Raw genomic sequence first — 21,907 nt, 5'->3', positions numbered from 1 at the left:
CCAAAGCTCTGGCTACAGGTCCTGCCCATGTAAATGTCATGAGGCTGTTGGGGGCAAAGTCTGGTACCAGGGAAAATAGGGCAAGGCTAGCCAGAGAGTAGGGTTCAGGATGTGTGGGCATCAGCTCTCACCAGCTATGGAAAAACAACCGAGGCTGGAGAGGCCATTACAACCTGAATGTAAATAGCAGCTCGTGAGAAAATAAAGTCCTATGCATAGCATTGCAGACTTTCCTTGCTGGAAGGGGCTGCTCCCCTCCAGGCCAGCCTCCACATCATTGCTAGTTATTGTTCTAGAATACAAATTGGATCAGGTGACATCCCTGCTTCCCAAACCTTCTCTGATGTCACATCATCCACATCATCTTCTGTGAAGACAGCACAGCCAGGGCAGAGGCACTGCTCCCCACCACTCTGGCATACAGAGCAGACATCAATAAGCGATTACCACATTTTCTGCTGAACCTGGATACAGCCTCAGAAATTGACTCAGCACAGCCCCCCAATCAATCAGGCAGTCATTACCAATCAATCACCCTCTGGATAAAATCATTTGCCTCTTACTGGACAGAGGGAACTGGGCAGCCTCAGCCTGGCCCTTTGCAGTCTTGACATCTCCTCCCACCCTCATTTCTCCTTACTGCTCTGTGCTCCAGATTTCTTCAACTGCCTGTCATCCCCAAACTTACTGCCTTTTTCTCGCTCCTCAGAGTTTTGTCCATGACAATCCCTCAGCCAGTCTGGAATGTCCTCTGCGCAGTATGCTAGTTGTTCTTCGATATCTGTTCTCCCACCCACCATCATAATAAAGTTCTATCTGGGCATATTGCCACCCACAAAAAATATTGCCTGGCCTCCCTTGAACCCGGGGGTAACCACATGACTAAGTTCTGGCCAATGGGATGGGAGCAAAAGTGATCTGTGTCTCTTTTTTCAAGTTTGGCTCTTGAGGGTTTGAGCACATACTCCACTTGTCCCCTTCCCCTTTCGTGCTGGTCATGGGGTGGCGAGAACCGAAGCATCTGCCAGAGGAGGATGCCACAAGATCAACACAGCAGAGCCAGCTCTCAGCCCTGGCCTGCTAGGGAAGGAAGACCTCTACCTCCGCCTTGTCTAAGTCCTTGTATTTGGGGGTCTCTTGTTACGATGTCTATGCGGACGCCATAGGGAGTCTTATGATGCCCTAACGATATGTCTTCCCACTTGCTTATTTGATCCTTATGAACAACCTCCAAGGCCACTCCTCGGTGAAGTTTTCCCAGAGCCCCCAGCTCCTTTGGCTCCTGGGCACTTCTTGCACCCCTCACCAGCACACTGACCCGGAAGGCAGCTGTGGCCTCTCCCATTAGGCTGGCTGAAGGCGACTTCTCTGCTTTCATCCATCCTCTCTGCAGTGCTGGTCATGGCGCTAGTGCACAAGCCTGACCACGTCACCCCCATGCCACCACTGCTGCAGTCCAAGCCCTTTGGCCTGGCATTCAGGGTATGACTCTGGCCTACCCTTTCCCTTGGAGATGAGGCTCAGACAGTGAAGTGATTTCCTTTAGCAGCTGAACCAGCCGTTCTTCCCTCTGGGTGCAAAAACGTGTCATCCTTCACACTGACTGCCCCACCCTGGACTTGACATAGGCCAGCCCCACCCAGCCCCAGCGCGGCGGGCCTGAAGTAGCTGCTTCCTTGCTGGCTAGACCTATAATGTCCTGCTCCTCGTTTGTTAATAAGAAAAGGGACAGAGAATGGGAAAGTTTCCTTGGTCTTTGTATTTTTCTCAAGTGGCCTAGGAAGTCTCACGGTATGTATATCTGTTCCCAAGACCCTTCTTCTGTCCCACCAGATCATATGCTTTGCAAATGGCCCACACCTATTCCTCTGAACTTCTAGCAGCCATGACCCTCCTAACTGAGGGTTGACCTTTGGCATCCCTCTCAGGCCTGCAAGCCCATCACTCCCTTGGCAAAGAGCGCATGCAGCCCAGAAGCAGGATGCAGCCAGATCTTAGCCAGTAGATGGCTATTTTGGGACAGGGAGGATCCCAGGAGGATGCTGGCAAGGTCAGATAGAAAGGGAAAGAGGCAGGTTTTCTGCCCATGATTATGTGTCCCAGGCCTTCTGGGTGCCGCCCAGAGGCCCAAGGCTGCCACAAGGAAGAACACACCCACCGCAGGACTCCGGCGTGGCCTAGCTGGCCACAGAGGGCAGGCGCCGGTTTGAGGATCCAGGCTCCCATCTCAGCAACCACAGTGGCCAGGAAGAGTGTGTTTGTTTTGTCCCGATAACAGTGAATTCAGCATCAGGCAAGATTTGGGGTGGGGTGGGGGATAAGGTGTCTGAAACCAATCTGATGGCAGAGGGAGAACACCAGGAAGCAGCCAGTCATCAGCAATGACTACTGATGCTCATTCATTGAACATTCACAGAGCATCTACTATGTATGGGGTACAGTATTAGGTGCTGGCAAAACACAAGTGAATCAAGCTTTGAATTTGTATGTGGCACTTGACAATTGTATCAGTCCTTCTGCGAGGATCAGGAGCCTTAAAGTGGTTTATAAACTCCGACCATCAGGAAATAATCAGAAATGCATGACGTAAGGGCAAGAACGACAGTGATGTTCTCTTTGCAAATTTGAGGATGTTCAAACATTCCAGAGTGTCAGAACTGAACTCCCTTCTACCTACTTTTAGTATTTTGAGGAGGGTTACCGATCGATGCACATGAAGTGCTCAGTCCTGTGCCTGGCACACAGTAGGTGCTCAAGTGGGACACAGCGGCAGTAACTGCTGTTATTTATAATAGGTTGGGTTTAGTGTTGAGAAGGTTACCATACCAAGGCATGAGAAGCCTCAGGTCAGAGAGAGGCAGGGCAGGGGACCCAGCAGGACCCAGCCCATCCTGGGAGATTTCGCTGTGATTCCACGACGTGAGATGCTTCCGTGTGGCCATTCCAGTCCTTCCCTTCCTCAGTTACAAAAGGCTGGAAGAGCATCTTAGTTCCCTCTGATTTTGCCTGAGTTTGGGGCCTTCTCTTTAAATTCTTCGGGTGTTGCCCACTGGCTCTGATGTATGCTTTGGGTCAAACTGCCTTCTGAGAAATTCTCAACATGCAGAGGTATCCCTCCCAGGAGCCCCTGCTCACTCTTCCTCCATGCCTGGCCAACTCAGTTCCTGCTGAGGACCAGTGTCAAGCCCTTTCTTCTCCCCATGGCGTTTCCTCCTCCCCCAACCCTCTGAGCTGCTTCATGGTCTTCTCCTCACTGCCCAGGACCCATGGGTTCCGCACAGACTCCCAGCAGGCAGGGAGAAGAGAAGCGCTCTTCCAAGCCCTTCCCCCTCCTGCCACATTCCTCCCCAGCTCCCAGCCTCCCAGGACTACCTGAGCCCGACTTTCTGAAGCACAATATTGAAACCTATTGAGAGCCACCCACTCTGATGATGGACAGGACACTTGAAGGTCACCAGATAACTGATGTGCTTTCCCCAGTGAGGCAGGGAAGGGAGAAAGGCAAGCCTCTGCCTAGTCACAAATGTGCCCCCAACATTAGGACATGGCATTTGATAAGGATTTCTCTGCATCTTTGAAGTGCAAGAGGCAGTTGAGAAAATAACAGTAATCGTGCTTACTAGGAATCAGAGAAGATGCTAAGCAGTTTCCAGGATTATCTCGAGAAATCTCTACCTTGCCGGTGTCCATTGTCCCTGTTTTCAGACAAGGCAACTGAGGCACAAGGAGGTTAAATAACTCTCTGAAAGTTATAAGGTTGGTCCATGTTGGAAATGGAATTCAAACCTACATCTTCTGTGGCTCCAAATATCCTGCCCTTAATCAGCATTCTGTATGCTGAGCAAAAATCGGTTGTCATTGCCCAAGAGTTATAAGAGCAACAGACACGATCCTTGGAAACATGGGCTGCCCCACAGCCCTGATGCAAATGGTCTCTCTGCCCAGGCCCCATCACCCAACCCTCACCTCCACCCCATCTCATTAATCTTGGCATTCCTCTCCGGAAAACTTTCCCAGACCCCCGGGCCCAATCTTCAGGGCCCAGAGGGAGGGAGGCAGCTTCCCAGGGCTTCTGGACACCCTTTTAATTAACCCAGACGACCCTCTTCTCACCGGGTCCAGCTGAATCTTTTCACAGTCTCCTTGTCTCCCAGGGCAGCACCCTGTAACTGTGACTCCCACCACAGCCCATTCACTCTCCAGCAAATGCAGTCCCTCGTTTCCCATATGCTTAACATCTGTCGGCTTCTCTTCCCTGGCTTGGGGACCTTGATGAGGGTTACTTGAGCCCCTCGGCTTCTGGGGCCAGAGGAAGGCCTGCCAGAGAGCCTAGTGAGCACCCTGCAAATGCCACCTGCCACCATGGGTATCCAGGAGGCCACACGCTGAGCTGAGAGAGGCCGGTAGCAGACAAAACTCTCTGCCGTTACTTAAATGTGATACCTTGTCTTCCCCAACTCTTCTTTAGGCCTTCCTTCCTCACCCCCAAAGAGGTACAGCCCATTCTAGTTCCTCAAGTAAACAGTGAAACTTCCTCATCTGTCATTCTCATGGCTTAACAATAACAGGCACCTAGAAAAGTAACAGGCACCTAGAAAAGGTCTCATAAGCTGTAACTTATCATTTGCATTCACGGTGGACAATGCACTTGAACCCAACACACTGCGTGGTGCCCAGCAGGTCCTTAGTACATAGCTGTTACACAGATGAATAGACACAGTTGAGGAGCAGGCCCAAGGATACAGAGGAAAGCGCTAGAATAGGCAGGTCGGGGGTCTGTCCACACAGAGCTAGCATGTGGCAAAAGCAGATTTTTGTTCTAGATTAGACCAGTTCGCTGCATTACACAGCCTTGCCTTGCAACCTTTGGCTTGTGCCTTCATTCCTTGCATGTAAGCACGTGTGTGTTGCATGTAGCCTAAAGGCCATATAGTGAACACTCATTGCCCTAATCCAGCTAGCTATAGAAAATAAGGTCTTACAATTATGGGGTCATTCATTCAGGTAACAAACATTTTTGTATACCTGGGAAGCTGGGGACACAATGATGAATACAGCAAGCAAGGTGCCTCCCCTTGGGGGGTTGATGGTCCCTTTGACGCGCATAGCACTTCATAACTTTCAAAACAGCCATGCCCATCATCTTATCTGACTTCCCCACAACCTGGTTCAAAGAGTATCAGGCCCATAAAAGACTCTATGAACAAATGAATGGTGGGTGGACTGATGGATGTGGGGCAGGCAGGCCAATCAGTGAGTAGATGGAAGGCAGCCACAGATATTGTCACTCCTGTCTTTCAAATGAAAAGTGATGGCCTGAGTGAGGTGTGGCTAGAGCATGGCCACCAGGAAGAACCTCTGGTCTCAGTCCTAGGAACACCCACTGTCACCTGTTTGCAGGGCTGCTTACCTGGCGGGCAGTTACATCCTGGAGATGTCTTTGGGGCCTCCCGGCGCCTCCTTGAGTGGAGCTTCCATTTCTGTACAAGAAGACAGACAAGAGGAGTCACCAGGAGCTCGTAGACACCAAGCCCTGGAAAGCGGCTGTGGACTGACAAGGAGGGCAGGAAGAGGGGGAAGGGGTCACATAGGGGGAGCTGGCAGAACTCTTCCTGGATCAAAGACAGGCAGTTAATGGCCTTCCACTGGCCACCAGGCATCTGGGTAATAAGAAGGAGACGAGAAAGCCCATCCTGGTAATCACAATGTCTGATGTCTTTGGAGCACTCTTAAAGAAATTAACCCTAAACACAGGACCCTATAAACCAGTTGCATCTTCCTGCACCTCACACTCATGTGTACAATGACATGCTTTTCTCAGCTCTCTGCTAATAGTTTCCTGCCTTGGACTGGGCTCCTGATGGACCCCTGGGCAGAGACAGTGCCTTCTGTTCTTCTGGTGTCCCTTACAAAGCTAACATTTGCAGGCTGGGCAGGGGTACAGGAGTAGGGGGATGGCAAGGCTCTCTGCACCCCTCCACCAAATATCTTCCTCACTTCCCTTCAAATTACTGAGCCAACCTGGAAGGCTCCAAAGAGGTGGTAGCATCAAAGAGGTAGAATATCCCAACCCTCAAGGAGTTGCCATGTTCATGGTGGCAAATGGAGAGGAGCATGCGTAATGACCATGCATGCAGGATGCCCCTGTGCGTCAACTCTGCAGTCTTATGCTGCAGAGAGCAATGTAACAAGGGTCTCGTAAGGACTCTTACTTGATCCTTGCAACAAAGTTGGCCAGACTAGCAGTTAACAGGGACACCTCTAGAGCCAGGCTGACTGGACTAACCACAGTTCTCAGACTCTGGGCTAATAAGAGTCCTCACTTCATTGGATTACTGTAAAGTTAGAAAGATTAATGCATAGAAAGAATGGCACCTGATACCCAGGAAGTTCTCAATGAATGTTAGCTATTACCATATTCGTTTCACAGGTGAGGGCCTTGAAGCACAGAAAGGAGACTGCACCTGGCCAAGGTCAAGGATGAAGTAAGGAACAGAGCTGGGGTTCAAACCCACACTCTGATGCTCATGAAGCCATCGGAAGCTAGTAGCCCTAGGGTCAAATAGGACTTTCAATGTATTTTATCTGGTTCCTACAGTGAGCTTTAAATCATTATTATTATTGAATTTGTTGCTAATATTTTGAAGTGAGTGGTTTCATGTGCAAATCTGCATTTGTAATTTCTCTTGAAAAACTAAGAGAGATCTGGCCACATGAAGCCTGTGCTCTGGCTGGCCAGGACTGACTACACGTGATGTGCTGTAGTCCCCACCCTGACAATGTTGACCAGTTAGGATGACAGCCAGAGCTATTTGCTTCCTCACTACTGTGCAATTTTGCCACTCAGTGTGGGCCACAAGAGAGGTGAAGAAAGTAATATGAGATGTGTCATAAAGGTGATATCACCTCTGGTTTGGGGGCGGAGAGGGAAGGTCAGAAAGTTTCACAAGCATTCAGAGCAAGCGGAGTGATTTGCTGAGGGTCACACAGTCAGGATGTAGTGGATCTGAGGTGTGAACTCTGGCCTCCTGGCACAAAGCCCGCTCCACCTGCTGGAGGAAGGTGAGTGTAAATGCCTGGGGAGGGAACACAGTGACAGATGGGGGGGGGTGCTCTGAGAGCAGAAGGGGGTCAAGATCAAGGCAACCAGAAGAAGGGAAACACCCCAAAGTGGGGACTCTCACTTAGAAAGGGGAGGCCGAGTAACAATTAGGTGGATGGATGTTGAAGCCAAGCTACAGGTGGGCACAGAGCAGCCGTGGGGCCAACAAATGAGCCCCCAGGACAAAGCCTGCTCATAGCCCCTCTGGTGCCCAGCTCTGAGCCTGGCTCATGAATGCTGCCTTCCTGTAAGGGACTGTATGAACCCGCCTCCACATCCCTCCCCACTAATCACCTGGGGGCCTGGCACCCAGAAGGTGCATGACACAGGTCTGCTCAAGGACAAAACCAGTCAATGACTGACAAGCCAAGACCAGAGGAGTCGGCAGCATTTTGGCTAAAGGTTGTAGCCATCAGAGTTGTCACCCACTCAGCAGCAGCACTGAGCAAGCTGCCATCACAGGGTTGGGCTGGAGATAGAGCTTGTGGCATGAGTGGGTGGTGCCCCTGCTCCATCCCCATGGGGCACACCCCTAGAGAGGCATAACTTCTCATGGAAGAAAAAATCAATAGAAAAACAAAAAATATGTATCAGGCAGTGATAAATGCTGGGAGAAAAATAAAGTAAGGCAAGGGGACAGAGAGTGATGGAAGGTGGTCTTTTCATACCAGGGGATCAGGGAAGGTCTCTCTTTGAGGGGACTTTGAGCAGAGACCCAGAGGAAAGTAAGAAAATGAGTCATGCGGTATCTGGATGTAGTAAGAAAATGAATCCTTTGGTATCTGGAGGAAGTGTGTTCCAAGCAGAGGGAACAGCAGAGGCGAAGGCCCAGAGACAGGATTGTGCATGGAGCGTCTGAGGAACAGGAAGGGGCGAAGTGTGGCTGGAGTGATCTGAGTGAGGACAGGGGATAGGAATGTAGGGGGGAGGAAGGCAGGTCATTAAGGCAGGGGCAGAGATTTTGAATGTGTAACACGGATCCCTGCCACTGGTTCCGGGCTTGTTGACAGCCATAAAGCACCACAGCCTGTGGGTGCTGCGGTGGGCCGTCCAGTCTCCCAGGATTAGACTAGTGCTGGGAGTGTCGGCTGCTGATGGCTGAGCCTCTTTCTGGGAGCTGCTCTTAGCTCAAGGAAGCAGCCTTGATCAGGGTCATACCGTCCCCCAAAGGCAATCCATATTTAATTACTGATAAATGGGAGGGACGCAGACCTGGCCCCTCCACCTCAATGTGGACTGACTCTAGGGCCACTCCAGCTATGGAGCTCCCACAGGACCAGCTGGGGCCTCTGTCATGACTGTATCACAGTTCAGCCCCTCCTCTGCCCAACTCTGCTTCCCTCACTCCCCCTCCTATGTTGACGCCAATAAGTCAAATAAGTAAGTCATCTTCATAGACCTCCACTTTGGAGACTGTTCCCTTGGGAACCCAACCTAAGGCAGACCTCCATGTGACTTTCACATTTCCTGAGACTTCACCTGACCCTCATCACTACCCGTGCAACAGGCAGGCCAGAAGTCAGCCCCATTGTATAATCCAGGAAACTAAGACCCAGAAAGGGAAAGGCAATTGCCTTAAACAAGTAAACCACAGAGGGCTTAAATTCCGGGTCCTCTAACTTCAAGTTCAATGCTTTTGTTCAATAGCTCCTATATTTCTTGAGTGCCTACTAATGGTGAGACTGAGTAAAATACAGAATGAGACACAGTCCATCAGCAAACAGCTGAGCTTGGTGTGGGAGAAGCATGCTCAGATGTGTCCAGGTGACTGTAGACTTTGGAGGGCCTGGGTGTTGAGTGGGGAGTGGGGGCTGTGAGGGTTAATTTTATCTGTTAACTTGCCTGGGCTAAGGATGCCCAGATAGCTGGGAAAACATTCTTTCTAGGTATGTTGATTAGCACTGGAATTAGTAGACTCAGGAAAGAAGAGTGTCCTCACCATAGTGGGTGGGCATTATCTGATCTGTTGAGGGCCTGAGTAGAACAAGGTAGAGGGAGGAAGACTGCTCTCTCTGCTTGAGCTGGACCTTCCATCTTCTCCTGCCCTTGAACATCAACTCCCCCTGCACCACAACTGGTTCTTGGCCCTTGAGGCTTGGACTGGAATTTACACCATTGGCTCTCCTGGCTCTCAGGCCTTCAGGTTTAAGTGGAGCTATACCACTGGCTTTCCTAGGCCTCTTTCTTGCAGATGGCAGACTGAGGGACTTCTCATCTCCATAATCACGTGAGCCAGTCTCTTCTGATAACTCATTTTCTGTGCATCTATATACAGCCTATTGCTTCTGTTTCTCTGGAGAACCCTGACTAATAACCAGGCTTTATGTGCCCAGGTAAGGATTCTAGCATGGAGAAACCATTCAAAGGTTTTAAGCAAGGAGGTCATGTGGTCAAATTTGGGTGGTATAAAGGCCACTCCAGCAGCCCGTTGAGTATAGACCAGTGAGACCGCTGGGGCTGAGATCCTCTCTGGAGGATGTCGTGGTCATCACCCAATGAAGAGACGTGGGAGGAAGAAGGAACTAGGCACAAGATGGACTTGGAGTGGTGGTGGGACCCAGGCCCTGCCCTGGGCAGCCAACATGCCACCCCTGGGACATAACAGCAGCAAGAGCAGGTTGTGGGAAGATGATGAGTTTGTGGAGCCCAGCGGGGGTAGGCACAGGCAGCTCTGGAGTTTGGGAGAGAAGGCAGGTGGGAAGGGTGGACCCGGAAGTCAGGAGCCTTGATTGGAGGGATGGAGACATCTGAGCAGGCAAAGCTACCACAGGCACAGCTAGAAAACCAGGTCAGTTCGGGGTGTGTTTCCTTGGCCTGCCCAGAGTTTATTTTGAAAGAGTATTAAGTCTCAACAGTACCACGACCCAGTCACAGTCTAGGCTTCAACGCTCTGCCCACGGATCTCCATTTCCCAAGGACCTAACACCCTAGTCCCAGGGACCCTGAAATCCCACAGGACCTTCAACCTGTGGGTCCTACCAGCTTTTTACTGTCCATCACCACAATGTGTCACTTGCCTCCACGCCCGGCTCAAATTCTGCGGACTGTGATTATCACCACTCCCTGTCTGCACCCTCCACTGCCTCGACACCCTCCCCCTTCACTAAGCCACAAGCCTGGCTAGATCCAACGTCTCCTCCTACGCCACCCCTGCACACAGGTAGCGGGGTAAGGCGGGAGAAACACACAACCTCACTGACTGATCTTATTTTAAATTTGTGATCTAGATCTCAAAGGAAGCCCAGCAATCATTCTGTGGTTCCCTCAACGCTTCACCATTGCACTGTCCTAGGAATTTTCACACTTCCTCTCCCCAAACCACCAACGCCCCCTCCCCCAACTTCATTGTCAACTGAAGACCTTGAGAAGAAAAGCAAGCAGTAGAGGACTTCCAGAGGCAGCCACCACTACACGTGCCGTCCATCTGCATCTGCGCCTGCCAGCACCCTTCTCTCCTCCTGAGTTCCCCATCTGTGCTTCCACGAGGGCCAACCCCTCCTGTCGCCAGCAAGTTCCCTGCCTTCCTGCTTCATCAATCCCCTCCTCTAGATTGGATCATTTACATCAGGGACTGGCAAATGTAAATATTTGAGGCTGTGTGAGCCACATGATCTCTGCCACACCTACTCCATTCTTCCATCGCAGGCCAAAGCAGCCACAGTTTGGAAACAAATCAGTGTGGCTGTGCTCCCATAAAAAATATATATTTATAAAAACAGGCTGCAAGCTGGATTTAGCTGTAGTTAGCCCATTCTCACGGAATCATTATGCAAATATGCTGCTGTTCTTCCCAGCATAAAAAAGGAAAAGAGAAGAATAATCCTCTTTTGACTCTGGTTAGCTCTTTCCCTAGACAAACTCCTGGATGACAACCTTCGTTGCCTCCTACGTCTCTCCTGGACAACTCCTACCTGGCTCTTCCTCTACCGTCCCTTAAGAACTCTCCTGCAGGTTGCCAATGACCTCCGGGTTGCCAAATCTGGTGGACAGTCCTCTTGCCTCCTCTCAGTCAGGCTGCAGCCTTTGCTCACCCCTCCTCCTCCTTAGGGCACTTCCTGCCCTTGGCTCCCAAGACATGCACTCTCCCCATTTCCCTTCTACCACCCTGGCTGTGCCCTCTCAGTCTCGTGCTGATTCCTTCTTATCTACTTGATGTCTAAATGTTGGAGATCACAGGGTCCACATCCAGGGTCTCACTTCTTTCTCTAGACACTGGCTCCCTAGGGTACCTCATCCAGTCTGATGGCTTCAAAGCCATCTATGCAGGATGATGCCCTCCAACTTATTCCTTCCTCCAAAACTTCAGATGCATCTATCTGGCTGTCGGCTTGATATGGCCATTCATAGGCATCTCAGAATTAGCCTGGCAAAACTGAGCTTCTCATAGACTCTCCCAACTCTTCCCTGGACCTGCCCCTACCATCAACTTCCCCATGCCACCAGTTGCTCAAAACCTCACAATTATCATTGATGTCTATTTCTCTCACCCTACACCCATTCTGTTAGCAATTCCAGCTCTTTACCTGCCAGACACATGTGAGATCTGACCCCTTCTCACCAACTCCATGACTACCACCTAGTCCAAAGCTCGTCGTCTCTGGCCTAATTACTGTGATAGCATTCTAACGAATGCTCGACTTCCGCCAGTGCCCCTGCAGACCTTTCTCAATACGGCAGCCAGGGTGATCTCACAGGCCTCTGAAACTCTCAAACATGCTGGGCTTTCTTCTACCTTACAGCCTTCACACTTACTGGGCTCTCTGCCTGGGTATTCTCTTCCCAGCTACCTCTCTTCCCAGCTACCTACCTGGCATGCTGTTAGGCCTTCCTTGCCTCCTGCACCCCATCCCCAAAATTTCTTCCTCCCCCAGCACACCCCCTTGTTTTATTTCCTCCTTAGGATTTTTTTTTTTTTTTTTTTTTTTTTTGCTTATTTATCTTACTTATAGTCTCTTTGTACCACTAGAATATAAGTTCAACAAGGACCTGGATACTTTGTTCTGTTCTATTGACTGCGCCTAAAACAGGGCTTGGCACATAGTAGGTGCTCAACAAATATTGGTTGTTCACACATCAGGAGATTTCACATCCAGTTCTGATCTCTGGTCTCTCTTGCATGATGGGAGGCCTGGCAACACTGAGCATGCACAATCAGGTGGTGCTGCGTGGTGGTTGCCCCTTTCAGATGGATATGTGCCATCTAGGCTACCAAAGTACTCTCTCTCCGAAGCCAGCTTCACCTACTTAGGCCACCAGCCTGGCCCCCATTGACATCTGACTTTGAGTCCCATGGTGAGACGCCCCCAAGATGAGGCCCTAGGGTGGACCCCTAGCTACACTGGGTAGAAAAACTTTCCTGCTTTGCCCCTGTTGGCAGCTAGGGCCTCCTGGAATGCCCTATGTGGCCAGAGCTGAAACATCACCCGCCTGATCGGTCGCAGCTATTAAAATGCCTGTATCAGTATCAAAGGGAAAATGTCAGGCGGCTACTCACTCCCCCCGGAGAATGTGGCTCCAGCCTGGCCTTGGGTTTAGGGGACACTCCTTCCCTGCATCTCAGCCTCAGGGATCTTAAAGGGTCCCTGCCCAACCTGGGCCTCTGCAATATGTGGGGTGGTCCAAGCTGTGGCATAGACATAGCCCAGAGGGAGAAGCCAGGTGAGACCTTCAGCTGTGGCCTTGAGCCTGGCACCTCCCTTCAGGGGAATCTACAAAATAGGGATATGACCCACCACCCCCTGCCAGCCTCCTGAGTGCTGATGTGGAGACTGAATGAGACAACGCAGAGGCAAGTGCCTGGAAACCATGGAGCGTTGATCAATTTTGGGTTGAATTATTAAACAAGAGTTAATATTAATTATAACAGCTATGCACATTGAACTCCATATATCAGCCACTGTGCTAAGCACTTTAGGAGGAAAATATCATTTAATGATTGATTTTTGATATTATTAGTGCATGCCCCCTATTCCCTTGGAGGCTGGAGTGGGACTCTCTTTTGGGTTGGCACAGATGGCACCCAAACTCCAGTGAAGCATTTATTGTAGGCAGAGCTTGGCAGTGTTGAAATCTTATCATATCAGCTTGACTACGCTTGGGAGTGCCAGAGCCTTGGGGCCTAGTCCCAATTCTCTTGCTAACTGTGTATCAAGCAAAATCTATAACCCCTCTGGACCTTGATTTTCTCATCCATAAAATGGGGATAATCTAAGTGATCTGCTAGACTACACAAGACAGCTGGCAGGATAAAATGGGATGAGGCTAGAAAACAAGCAGAGGTATCCAGATGTGAGGAGGGGGAGCACCTGTTTTACTAGCGTGTTTTGCTTGGTGGCCAGGTGAAGGCCACTTCTCTCTTGAGCCAGTGCCGGGCCTGCCTCCTCCCACCTGCTGTAATGAGGCTGGCCTGATCTCTGCTGCCCTGGCCCCATGGCGTGCACCACTGCGACAAGTGGTCAAGTTTCCTGCACTTGCCACATCCCTCCTCCTCCTGGGAAACTCAGAGCCCCTCTTCTGGAAAGGGAGGGTGAGTGAGGAGGGTCTGACCTGCAGCCCTGCCTTTTGACCCTGAGAACTAGGAGTTGAAGGAAGAGAAGGTGCCCACTGAAATGACCACAGCAGGCAAAGCTCCGGCCCCCATGCCAGCACTCTGATCATAATGCCTGGCACAGGGCGGGGGCTTGATCCCATCTGCTAGAGGCCTTTGGATCATCCTGCAGCATAACTGCTGCTGGGCTGGCTGCCCCGTTGCAGACTGAGGTGGCTCTCGGATGTCAGGGGCCCAGGTCAGATGTCTCGATCCACGCTCGAACCGAATTACTTACTTTTAGGTCAGCCCTCTAGGACTCATCCTAGTGGTCCCAGGAGGAAGTGGGCTTTGGCAGAATTGGGATAAATGGGCATGGGGTAGGGAGGGCATTCCCGGGAGGAGGTATAGAGGCAGGACCTGGCTGCTCAGTGCTGGCTCCATGGGCTACATCCCAGGGACTGCAGGAGAGGGATGTCGCCACAGAAGGGGTTAAAGGGACAGGCCCACATGTAGCCATGTGCCCCAGGGCACAGGCAGCTTGGCAGAGTGAAATCAAAGCGGAGGAAATCAAGACATCCAACCCACAACCACTAAAACCGAACTTGCCAGGGCTGCTGCAGGGGCCTGTGTGCTGGGGACAGCGAGGGGGTGCCACAGGGGTGCCTTAGGAGCTGTCTTCTCCCTACCTCAACAGTTCTCTTCATGCAGTGGACTTGGCGCCTGATCACAGACTCCGGTCATGAAACGGGTGCCTGCAGGTCCTCCGGATAGCACATACTGCCTCTGCCTCCCTCTGCCTCCCTGTCTCACCAGAACCACAGACAGATGTGGCCCCAGGTTCTACGGTTCAGAAAAAAAGTCAGGGATGGGAAGCACACACCCCATGTGAGCTTTGCAGCCTTCATATGAGGAAGTCCTTCCTTCTAGCTAACCCAAGACGCTGCTGCTGCCACAGGGAGTCAAGGAGCCGGGCCCCAGAAGTGATGGTGTGCCTGGGGGACAGAATGGCAAGGGGCCCAGGACCTCAAGGATCTCAGGAGTCCAGGGGTCATCTCTGGGCCCGGTGCAGGGTGAGGCAGGGGCCCCCAACCATAAAGAAGGAAAGGGCAGAGAGTAAGAGTCCTGGGGTGAATGTTGGGGACCTCTTTCTTCCTTTCCTGCCTTTCACAAGTGGGTATTGACTATCTACAATGTGCTAGGGGTTAATGCTGGGAACCTTGCTATGCAAAGCAGACACTGAGGCTGCTCCCATGAAGTATATCCTCTAGGGAGGGGAACAGAAGAGCCTACAAACCACACACATCAATGTGGAGCAGTCGCTGTCATGAGACCTGTGGCCAAAAGGGGCAAGGAGCTGAGAGCCAGCTGGGGCATGGACTAGTCTGGCTCATGGCAGAAAAGTGAGACATGAGCCAAGATCTGAAGCTGAGCAGTAACTCACCAGGTGAGGGGCCCAGGCACACGGGAGTGGCTGAAAGCTAACGCAATAATGCACTTCTTAGGAGCCAGGCAAGCATCTTGCATGTATTAGGTTGGTGCAAAAGTAATTGCAGTTTTTGCCATTACTTTTAATAGCAATTAAAAGCAATTACTTTTGCACCAGCTTAATGTTATTCACCCAACACTCATTGCAACCCATTTCATGAGCAGGGAAACTAAGACAGAGAGGGGCCAAGTAACCTGCAAGACAGCATGCAGCCTGAAAGGACAGAGGCAGAATTTGAACCCAGGAAGCTTGGTTCAGAGCCCACACCTTGACGCTAGGCCTGTGAGAGGTGAAACTTGGCTCTTTCAAGGAGATTGGATGATCTGTTACTGGAGTACCAGTCACTACTCAAAGCACTTTATGTCTTAACTTTTTTTAATCCTAAAAACAACCCTCGTAAAAGTACTCTTATTATCATAACCCTTATTTTACAGAGGTGTAACCTCAGGCACAGAGAGCTTGAATAACTTGCCCAAGGTCGCATAGTCAGTAATTGGCAGAGCTGGTACTGAACCCAGCAACCTGGTTCCAGAATCTGTGCTCCACCATGTAGCTGGACTCCAGAAGCAAGGGCAGGTGAGCCATGAGGCTGGAGAGGGTAATAAGGGCTATACCTGAAGGCTGCATGGGTCGCATTTAGCAATGTGTTCTCCAGCCTGAGAGCAACAGGGAGTTACTGAAGAGTTCAATCAGGGAGATGGCATGATTGCATTTAGTTTTCTAAAAGGTCCCCTCTGGCTGCTGTGTGGATAAGAGAGTCAGGACAGCATGGGTGAGAGCAGATGAATTAGGGGGTCGGGCTGGGGAGGGCAGGCAGGGATGGAGAGGAGTGGACAGGTCTGCAGAAGCTGAGAAGGTGTGGACAGGAGGGCTGGGGTGGGTGTGGCTGGAGGCCAGTGTGCTCATATATGAAGGGATGCTGGTGAGGGGTGGATTTCCTGCTCAGTTTAGACATGTAGAGTTTGAGGTGCTTTTAAGACATGCTGGAGTTGCAAGTTGGTGGGTGTAGAGATTGGCTGGGGCTCTGATGATATTAAGAGCCAGGGATGTCCTACCATGGAACAGTCAGCCACATAAGTTAGTGAGCTCCCCATCACTGAGGTGTAAGCTTGAGGACCAAGGCTGCTGTAGGAAATTCCTAGAGCAGCACCTGACTTATGAAGGCCCTTCCTGATTCTATTCAGTTGGCTGAGGCTGGAGGTGTCAGGAGCACCCTCTGACCTCCCATGTCACAGAGCTTCCCCCAACTCCAGGAAACCTCAAATGCCAGTTCAGGGGGAGGTGGATGAAGCTATTCCTGGAAGAGCCCTGGCAAATACCCCTTTAACCCAGCCCCCTTTCTGCATCCTTGTCCCAAGAGGTCAACCTTTCTGACCTGCCCTATAGGCTACATTATCAGAGCACGACCTGGTGCTAAAGAGTTGCCTTCACAGAGCACCTGCAGCCTGACAGAGGGCCACAGGTGCAAAGTCCCTCTATGGCAGAAGCTCAGGCCCCACAACAGCCTTTAGGGGCAGCAAGGTTCTTCTGCTGCAACCCAAAGAACAGATAAAAAACCAAAGTGCCTGAAGGGAGGGTGGGGCGGGCAGGAGGAAGGAGAGTGTGGGCAGAGGGAAATGCCTGGACAAATGCTCAAAGGAGAATGACCAAGACTCGAGGAGGCAGGCAAGGCTGGGGTGGGAGTGAGGATGGGAAAGGGCCAAGGAGGCAGAGGCCCAGCCTACATGGACCGCAGCCATGTGGTGTTTCAGGCAAACCCACAATAGCTGCCAGGCAGGGAGACAGGGGCCCAGTGTCCCCTCAAAGGCCGTGCCCAGGCTCTCTGGCAGGCAGTTCCGCCCCTTTGTGCTCGACTGGCCCTTGCTCTTTGAAGGACCAGGGGAGCATCCCCTGCCAGCAGGCCCACCCCTTCTGCCACAGGCAGCATCTCTGCAAGGAGGCCCCACACCCAGGGCTGTGGATGGGAGAGCGGGAGTGTCAGCAGGGGCTGCTGCTGGGGACTGCCAGTAGCCCAGACAACACCCAGCGCAGCTGGTGACCCCATCCACCCTAGCCTCCCCAGACCCAGGCCTCAGTTTCCCTTGGAGAAGCCTGCTGACTTCCTCTGACTGAGGGCTCAATAGACTGTTTCTGGAAGGGGCAGAACCCAACCCAAATAGGTGGAAGAAGGATTTCTGAGGCTTCCTGGAGGGCAAACCTCAGTTGATTTTGTTTTTGGAAAACAGCAGCGAAAAAGCCTGCTGCTTGCCCTTCTTCAAACCTCCCAGTGCACAAGGAGACTTTTGTTGACATCTCACCGTGAGCCTCATCACTGCCCCTCAGCCCCCGAGCACTGCTTGGGACCCAGGTAAGGGGGTCTGGGTTTCACTGCACAGGGAGCTCCAAGCACTGGGCCACATAGACGCCCCCCGCCCCGACCCTCTCTCTCTCTCTATCTCTATCTCTCATTCTCAGGGCCTGCCAGGCCCAGCCACAGAACACGATCACCCGTGGAGCTCGTTAGACACTTACGGCCAGGCCCTACCCATGGACATCTGTAGCAGGTATTGGGAACAACTGGCCTGGCGTGTTTTGAAAGCTCCCCAGGCGATTCTATTGCAACCAGCATCACCGGTACAAGTGCAAGCCTTTGAGGACATCTAGATCAGAGGAGAAGCAGGGGAGAGTAACTTTAAAATGTCTAGTTACTTCAGAACTTTTACCCCTCTCTGGCTCTAAAAGGGAGACTTCAGGCAGCTGATACAAACAGACAGACAGACACTATACAGTAAGGGAGAAGAACAGCAAAGGCAGAGTGATCAAATAGGATCTGGGATCAAGGCTCATACAAAAGCCTTTGCCACTGGCTGAACCCCAGATTTGCTGCTAAACTTCCTAGTGGCCAGTTCAGAGTCTGAGAGACAAGAACAAACCCATCCATCCTGGGAAACCCAAGCATTCCAGAGGCCAAGGCTGGACAAGGGCTTCCCTCAGGGTGCTCATCACCAAGGCCTGATGTAATTAGCAACACTCACAATGTCTTTCCTACAACAAAGATGGTGGTGCAGCCCTGATGCCAAGGCAGTTCAGTAAACACTGCCTCTGGGAGCCAAACCAAACTGAACAGATCCCCAGTCCCTGGCTGGTTTGACTGGCCTCAGCAGAGTTAGAGAGGTATGACACTTCATACAGACAGTATATCCTAGTGGCTGAGGATGCCAGCTCTGGGCCACACTGACGGATTTCAAGGCCTAGCTCTGCTACTCATGTACTGTGTGACCACAGGAAAGTTGCTTAACTTCTCTGTGCCTCCATTCTTTCTTCTGTAAGAAGGGAATAGTAACAATGGTAACCACTTCATAGGATTATTGTGAGGATTTAGTGAATCAATAGATGTAAAGGTCTTTGAATAGTCCCTGGTACAGTGTAAGTGTAAGCTCAATACATAGTGTAAACTCAATAAATATCAACCACTAATGAAAGTTGTGGACAAGGTGCATGCAGCCCCATATTATCTCCTCCAATGACGAGAGAGGTGGCAATGGTTACAGCTGCCATTAGCCAAATGATTTCATTTAATCCTACAACAACCCTGGAAGGAGGATGTCATCATCTCCATTTTTCAGATCAGGGTACTGAGGTTCAGGTCACACAGTTAGTGGCAGGGGTTTAAATGCCATGGTGTTGTCTGCTTCACTATTTTGCCACCCCCCGACTCTGTAAAGAAGAACCTTGGCAGGCAGCTGGGGCAGGTGAAAATGAAGCTCCTGACCTTGAGAGTAGAGGATGGGAGGGGGTGGGTGCTCCCAGCTTCTCTGCCCAGTGGGGAACACATCACTGAGCCTTTTCTGCTCTCCCAGCCAGGATGCATCTTGCAGCCTGGACACACAGAAGTCAATCATCTCATCCTCTGCTGGTTGCTGAGAAACACCCCTGGAGCAAATGCTGAGCCTACAGCTGGGTCCAGGGCCGGGGACACTGTGAGGAGAGCTGACTAAGAAACCTTCCCCAGCCTCTAGCAGGGGGACCTTACGTCAACAGCTAATTTGTGAGAGCTGCCTACTATGTGCAAAGTCCTGGGCTAGACTTAATAAGGGACCCAAGACTGCATGCCTCTATTGCTGTCGTCGGGTCCTGTGTGGTCACGTGGAGAGACCGTTGTACAATGTGGTTGGGTTGAGCCATGAATGGCAAATGGATTTCCTCTTGTGCATTGACTCTAACGGACGGGAGTGGCAGCCTGGGTTGCCGTTCCCTGTGCCACTGGAGGACTGTGCTGAGAAGGATTCTGAGGCCTACCTAGGCTGACGGGGAAAGAGTGTGTTGAGTGATGAGTAGCACTTTCTATGGTTTGGGATAAGGAAAGCCAACATCACATGCTATGTCTGTTTTCCTTCTCTGAGCTAAATGTCTGGCACAACCAAGGAAGAGCCACAGGAAGTGGGAGCAGGGAGAGAGCACGTGTTGGGTTAGAGTGGTTCGAGGAGGCTTTCCAGAGGGCAGTGGGGCAAGTCTAGAGTGATTAAGAAGAAGGGGAAAAGGCATCTTTCTGGGAGTTACCAAACCGTAAAACTATGCTTAGGGCAGATGGAATGGTGTTTGAGATGCTTTTGGTTTTCCCCACCACCTTCCTATGAGGGTTGGCTGCCTCCTGAGGTCCTCAGTCTGTTCAGAGTTATCTGCTAGCTCGAAGGCCTTTGGAGACTCTGCAGAGCTCTAATAACTCTCCCTGCCTTTACAGCAAGCATCTGTTACTAAAAAAACAAAATCTAGACTTATGAAATAGCTCTTCATCTTGAACACCAACCCTCACTAGTAAGTAGCAGCTTCCTGGAACACTGTTGAAAAGGATTCTGAGGTTGCATGTAAGCTCCATGGGAAAGTGTGCCGCAATTGATTAATAATGTCTGCTGAGAGCCCTGGGATGGGGAGTAGTGCACATCCAAGCCATGTATGGGCCACTGCTGACCTAGTTAATTGTCTGGAAAGGGGAAGGTGTGGTGGAGGAGAGATGCCTGCTGGGCGCTGGATCCCACCCCTGACTCCTATGGTACCATCTTGTGCTGGCTGCATTTGAGGAAACCTGGATCCAGAGTCTGTCCATATACTGAGGTCCAGGCAGCTGTGGTCAGCACAGGACACTGCACAGGTTACCCAGCCTAGCACACAAGCACTTCCCCTTTAAGAGTTTCTTCCCATTCTCATCCCAGCATTTTAGTCCTAAAGGACCCCATCCAGAGCCCCAATCTTTCAGCTGCTGCTTTGATCTCTCCCCTATATCTGTTCCCTATATCTCTTTGCCATTACTTTCAACGGCAAAAACTGAAATTAGTTTTGCACCAAAATCATTTTTAGGGATGAAGGAGTCTGCCTGGGCTTCCTCAACATTTTAGCCTGGAAGTTTTAACCACTTCCTCTCCCAGGAGATTCCTTAACATTCAAAGGAATGAATCACAGATAGTGGGAGGGAGGTACAGTGACATCAGTCTTCTCATCTGTAAAACGGGGTGCTGTGAATGTCAGTCCCTTAGGGAAGTTGTGAGGATTGAAAGAGATATAATGGTAACACGCATAGCATTGGCCCCTGTATGTACCTGTATGGCCCCTGTATGGTCCCTGTAACTATGGGACATTTCTAGTACAGTTTATGATGTTATCATTGGGGGTGGAGAGTCTAACTGGCATCTCTCAAAACTCACCTTAAAAGTGGCTGCTGAGACCCTCCTCTGCTTCCCCTTGGGCCTAGAAGATGGATTTGGCTCTTTTTTTTTTTGAGATGGAGTCTTGCTCTGTCGCCCAGGCTGGAGTGCAATGGTGCTATCTCGGCTGACTGCAACCTCCGCCTCCCAGTTCAAGTGATTCTCCTGTCTCAGCCTCCTGAGTAACTGGGATTATAGGTGCCCACCACCATGTCCAGCTAATTTTTGTATTTTTTAGTAGAGATGGGGTTTCACCATGTTGGCAGTCTGGTCTCGAACTCCTGACCTCAGGTGATCCACTCACTTTGGCCTCCCAAAGTGCTGGGATTACAGACATGAGCCACTGCACCCGGCCCAGCATTTGGCTCTTTTAAATTCCACTCCTTTCTCATTCACTGCACATGGCTACCCAGTCCTAGGTGTCATCTGATTTTCTCCATTTGGGACATTCCAGCTTCTTTCTCACAGCAAGCAAATCAAATAACAGGCAGCTGGACTGCTCGTTAACAGTCCCAGACCAGGAGAGAGGCACTGATGGGGGAAGAGTTGGGGCCTGAGGTCTGGAAAGCACACTCCTGGTTCCCCACAGAGCAGGCTCCCGCCATCCTCCAATCCCGGCTCTGCACAACCCCCGTCGTGGGCTGGTCCCCTCAGATCTGCCTCTGGCTCCCCTCTCAGGCCTCCTGTCCTCCTGGGTCCCCTTGGCCGGCTCTCCCTGCAGCTCCCTCTTCCTTCTGCCTCATAGACACAGTCTTTGCCACATCACCTGCTTTCCCCATTGGCATGGATGACATGCGTGTACCCAGGAGTCCCACCCCCAGTTCATTGCACAGGCCATGTGCCTCACCAGGCTTGCCCTCCCCAGTGTCCCTCTCCCATTCTTTAGGAAGTGGCCCAGTCCTGCCTGCTCCAAGGATTGCCTGCCCCAGGTCCCTAAGAGCCCTCCTTGAGCACTCATCTGGTCTTGTGTACGGCCTTTGGTGATGGCACCTTTTAGTGAAGTCTCCGATCTGTCCCCAGTCCCAGGAGGGAGGCAGGGCCTAGATTTTATGGAAGATGAACCCGAAGTGCAGGAGTGTAGCATGGTTTGCCTAAGGCCACACGACTGGCAA

General features: G+C 51.3%; 1 protein-coding gene across 6 annotated transcripts in view; it reads right to left on the bottom strand.

Annotated features, from left to right (window-relative positions):
- The window catches only part of COL13A1 (collagen, type XIII, alpha 1), a 159,166-nt gene that overhangs the window by 133,138 nt on the left and 4,121 nt on the right, over positions 1-21,907 (bottom strand). For all 6 annotated transcript variants that reach the window (XM_011927237.1, XM_011927239.1, XM_011927250.1 and 3 more), the window contains exon 2: positions 5,411-5,480. In XM_011927237.1, coding sequence (XP_011782627.1) covers positions 5,411-5,480 — 70 coding nt within the window. The remainder of the gene's footprint in view (positions 1-5,410; positions 5,481-21,907) is intronic.

The sequence above is a fragment of the Colobus angolensis genome, unplaced genomic scaffold (genome assembly GCF_000951035.1).
Source record: "Colobus angolensis palliatus isolate OR3802 unplaced genomic scaffold, Cang.pa_1.0 Scaffold12, whole genome shotgun sequence".
NCBI classification, from domain to species: Eukaryota; Metazoa; Chordata; class Mammalia; order Primates; family Cercopithecidae; genus Colobus; species Colobus angolensis.
This window is presented reverse-complemented; position numbering and strand designations above follow the sequence as displayed.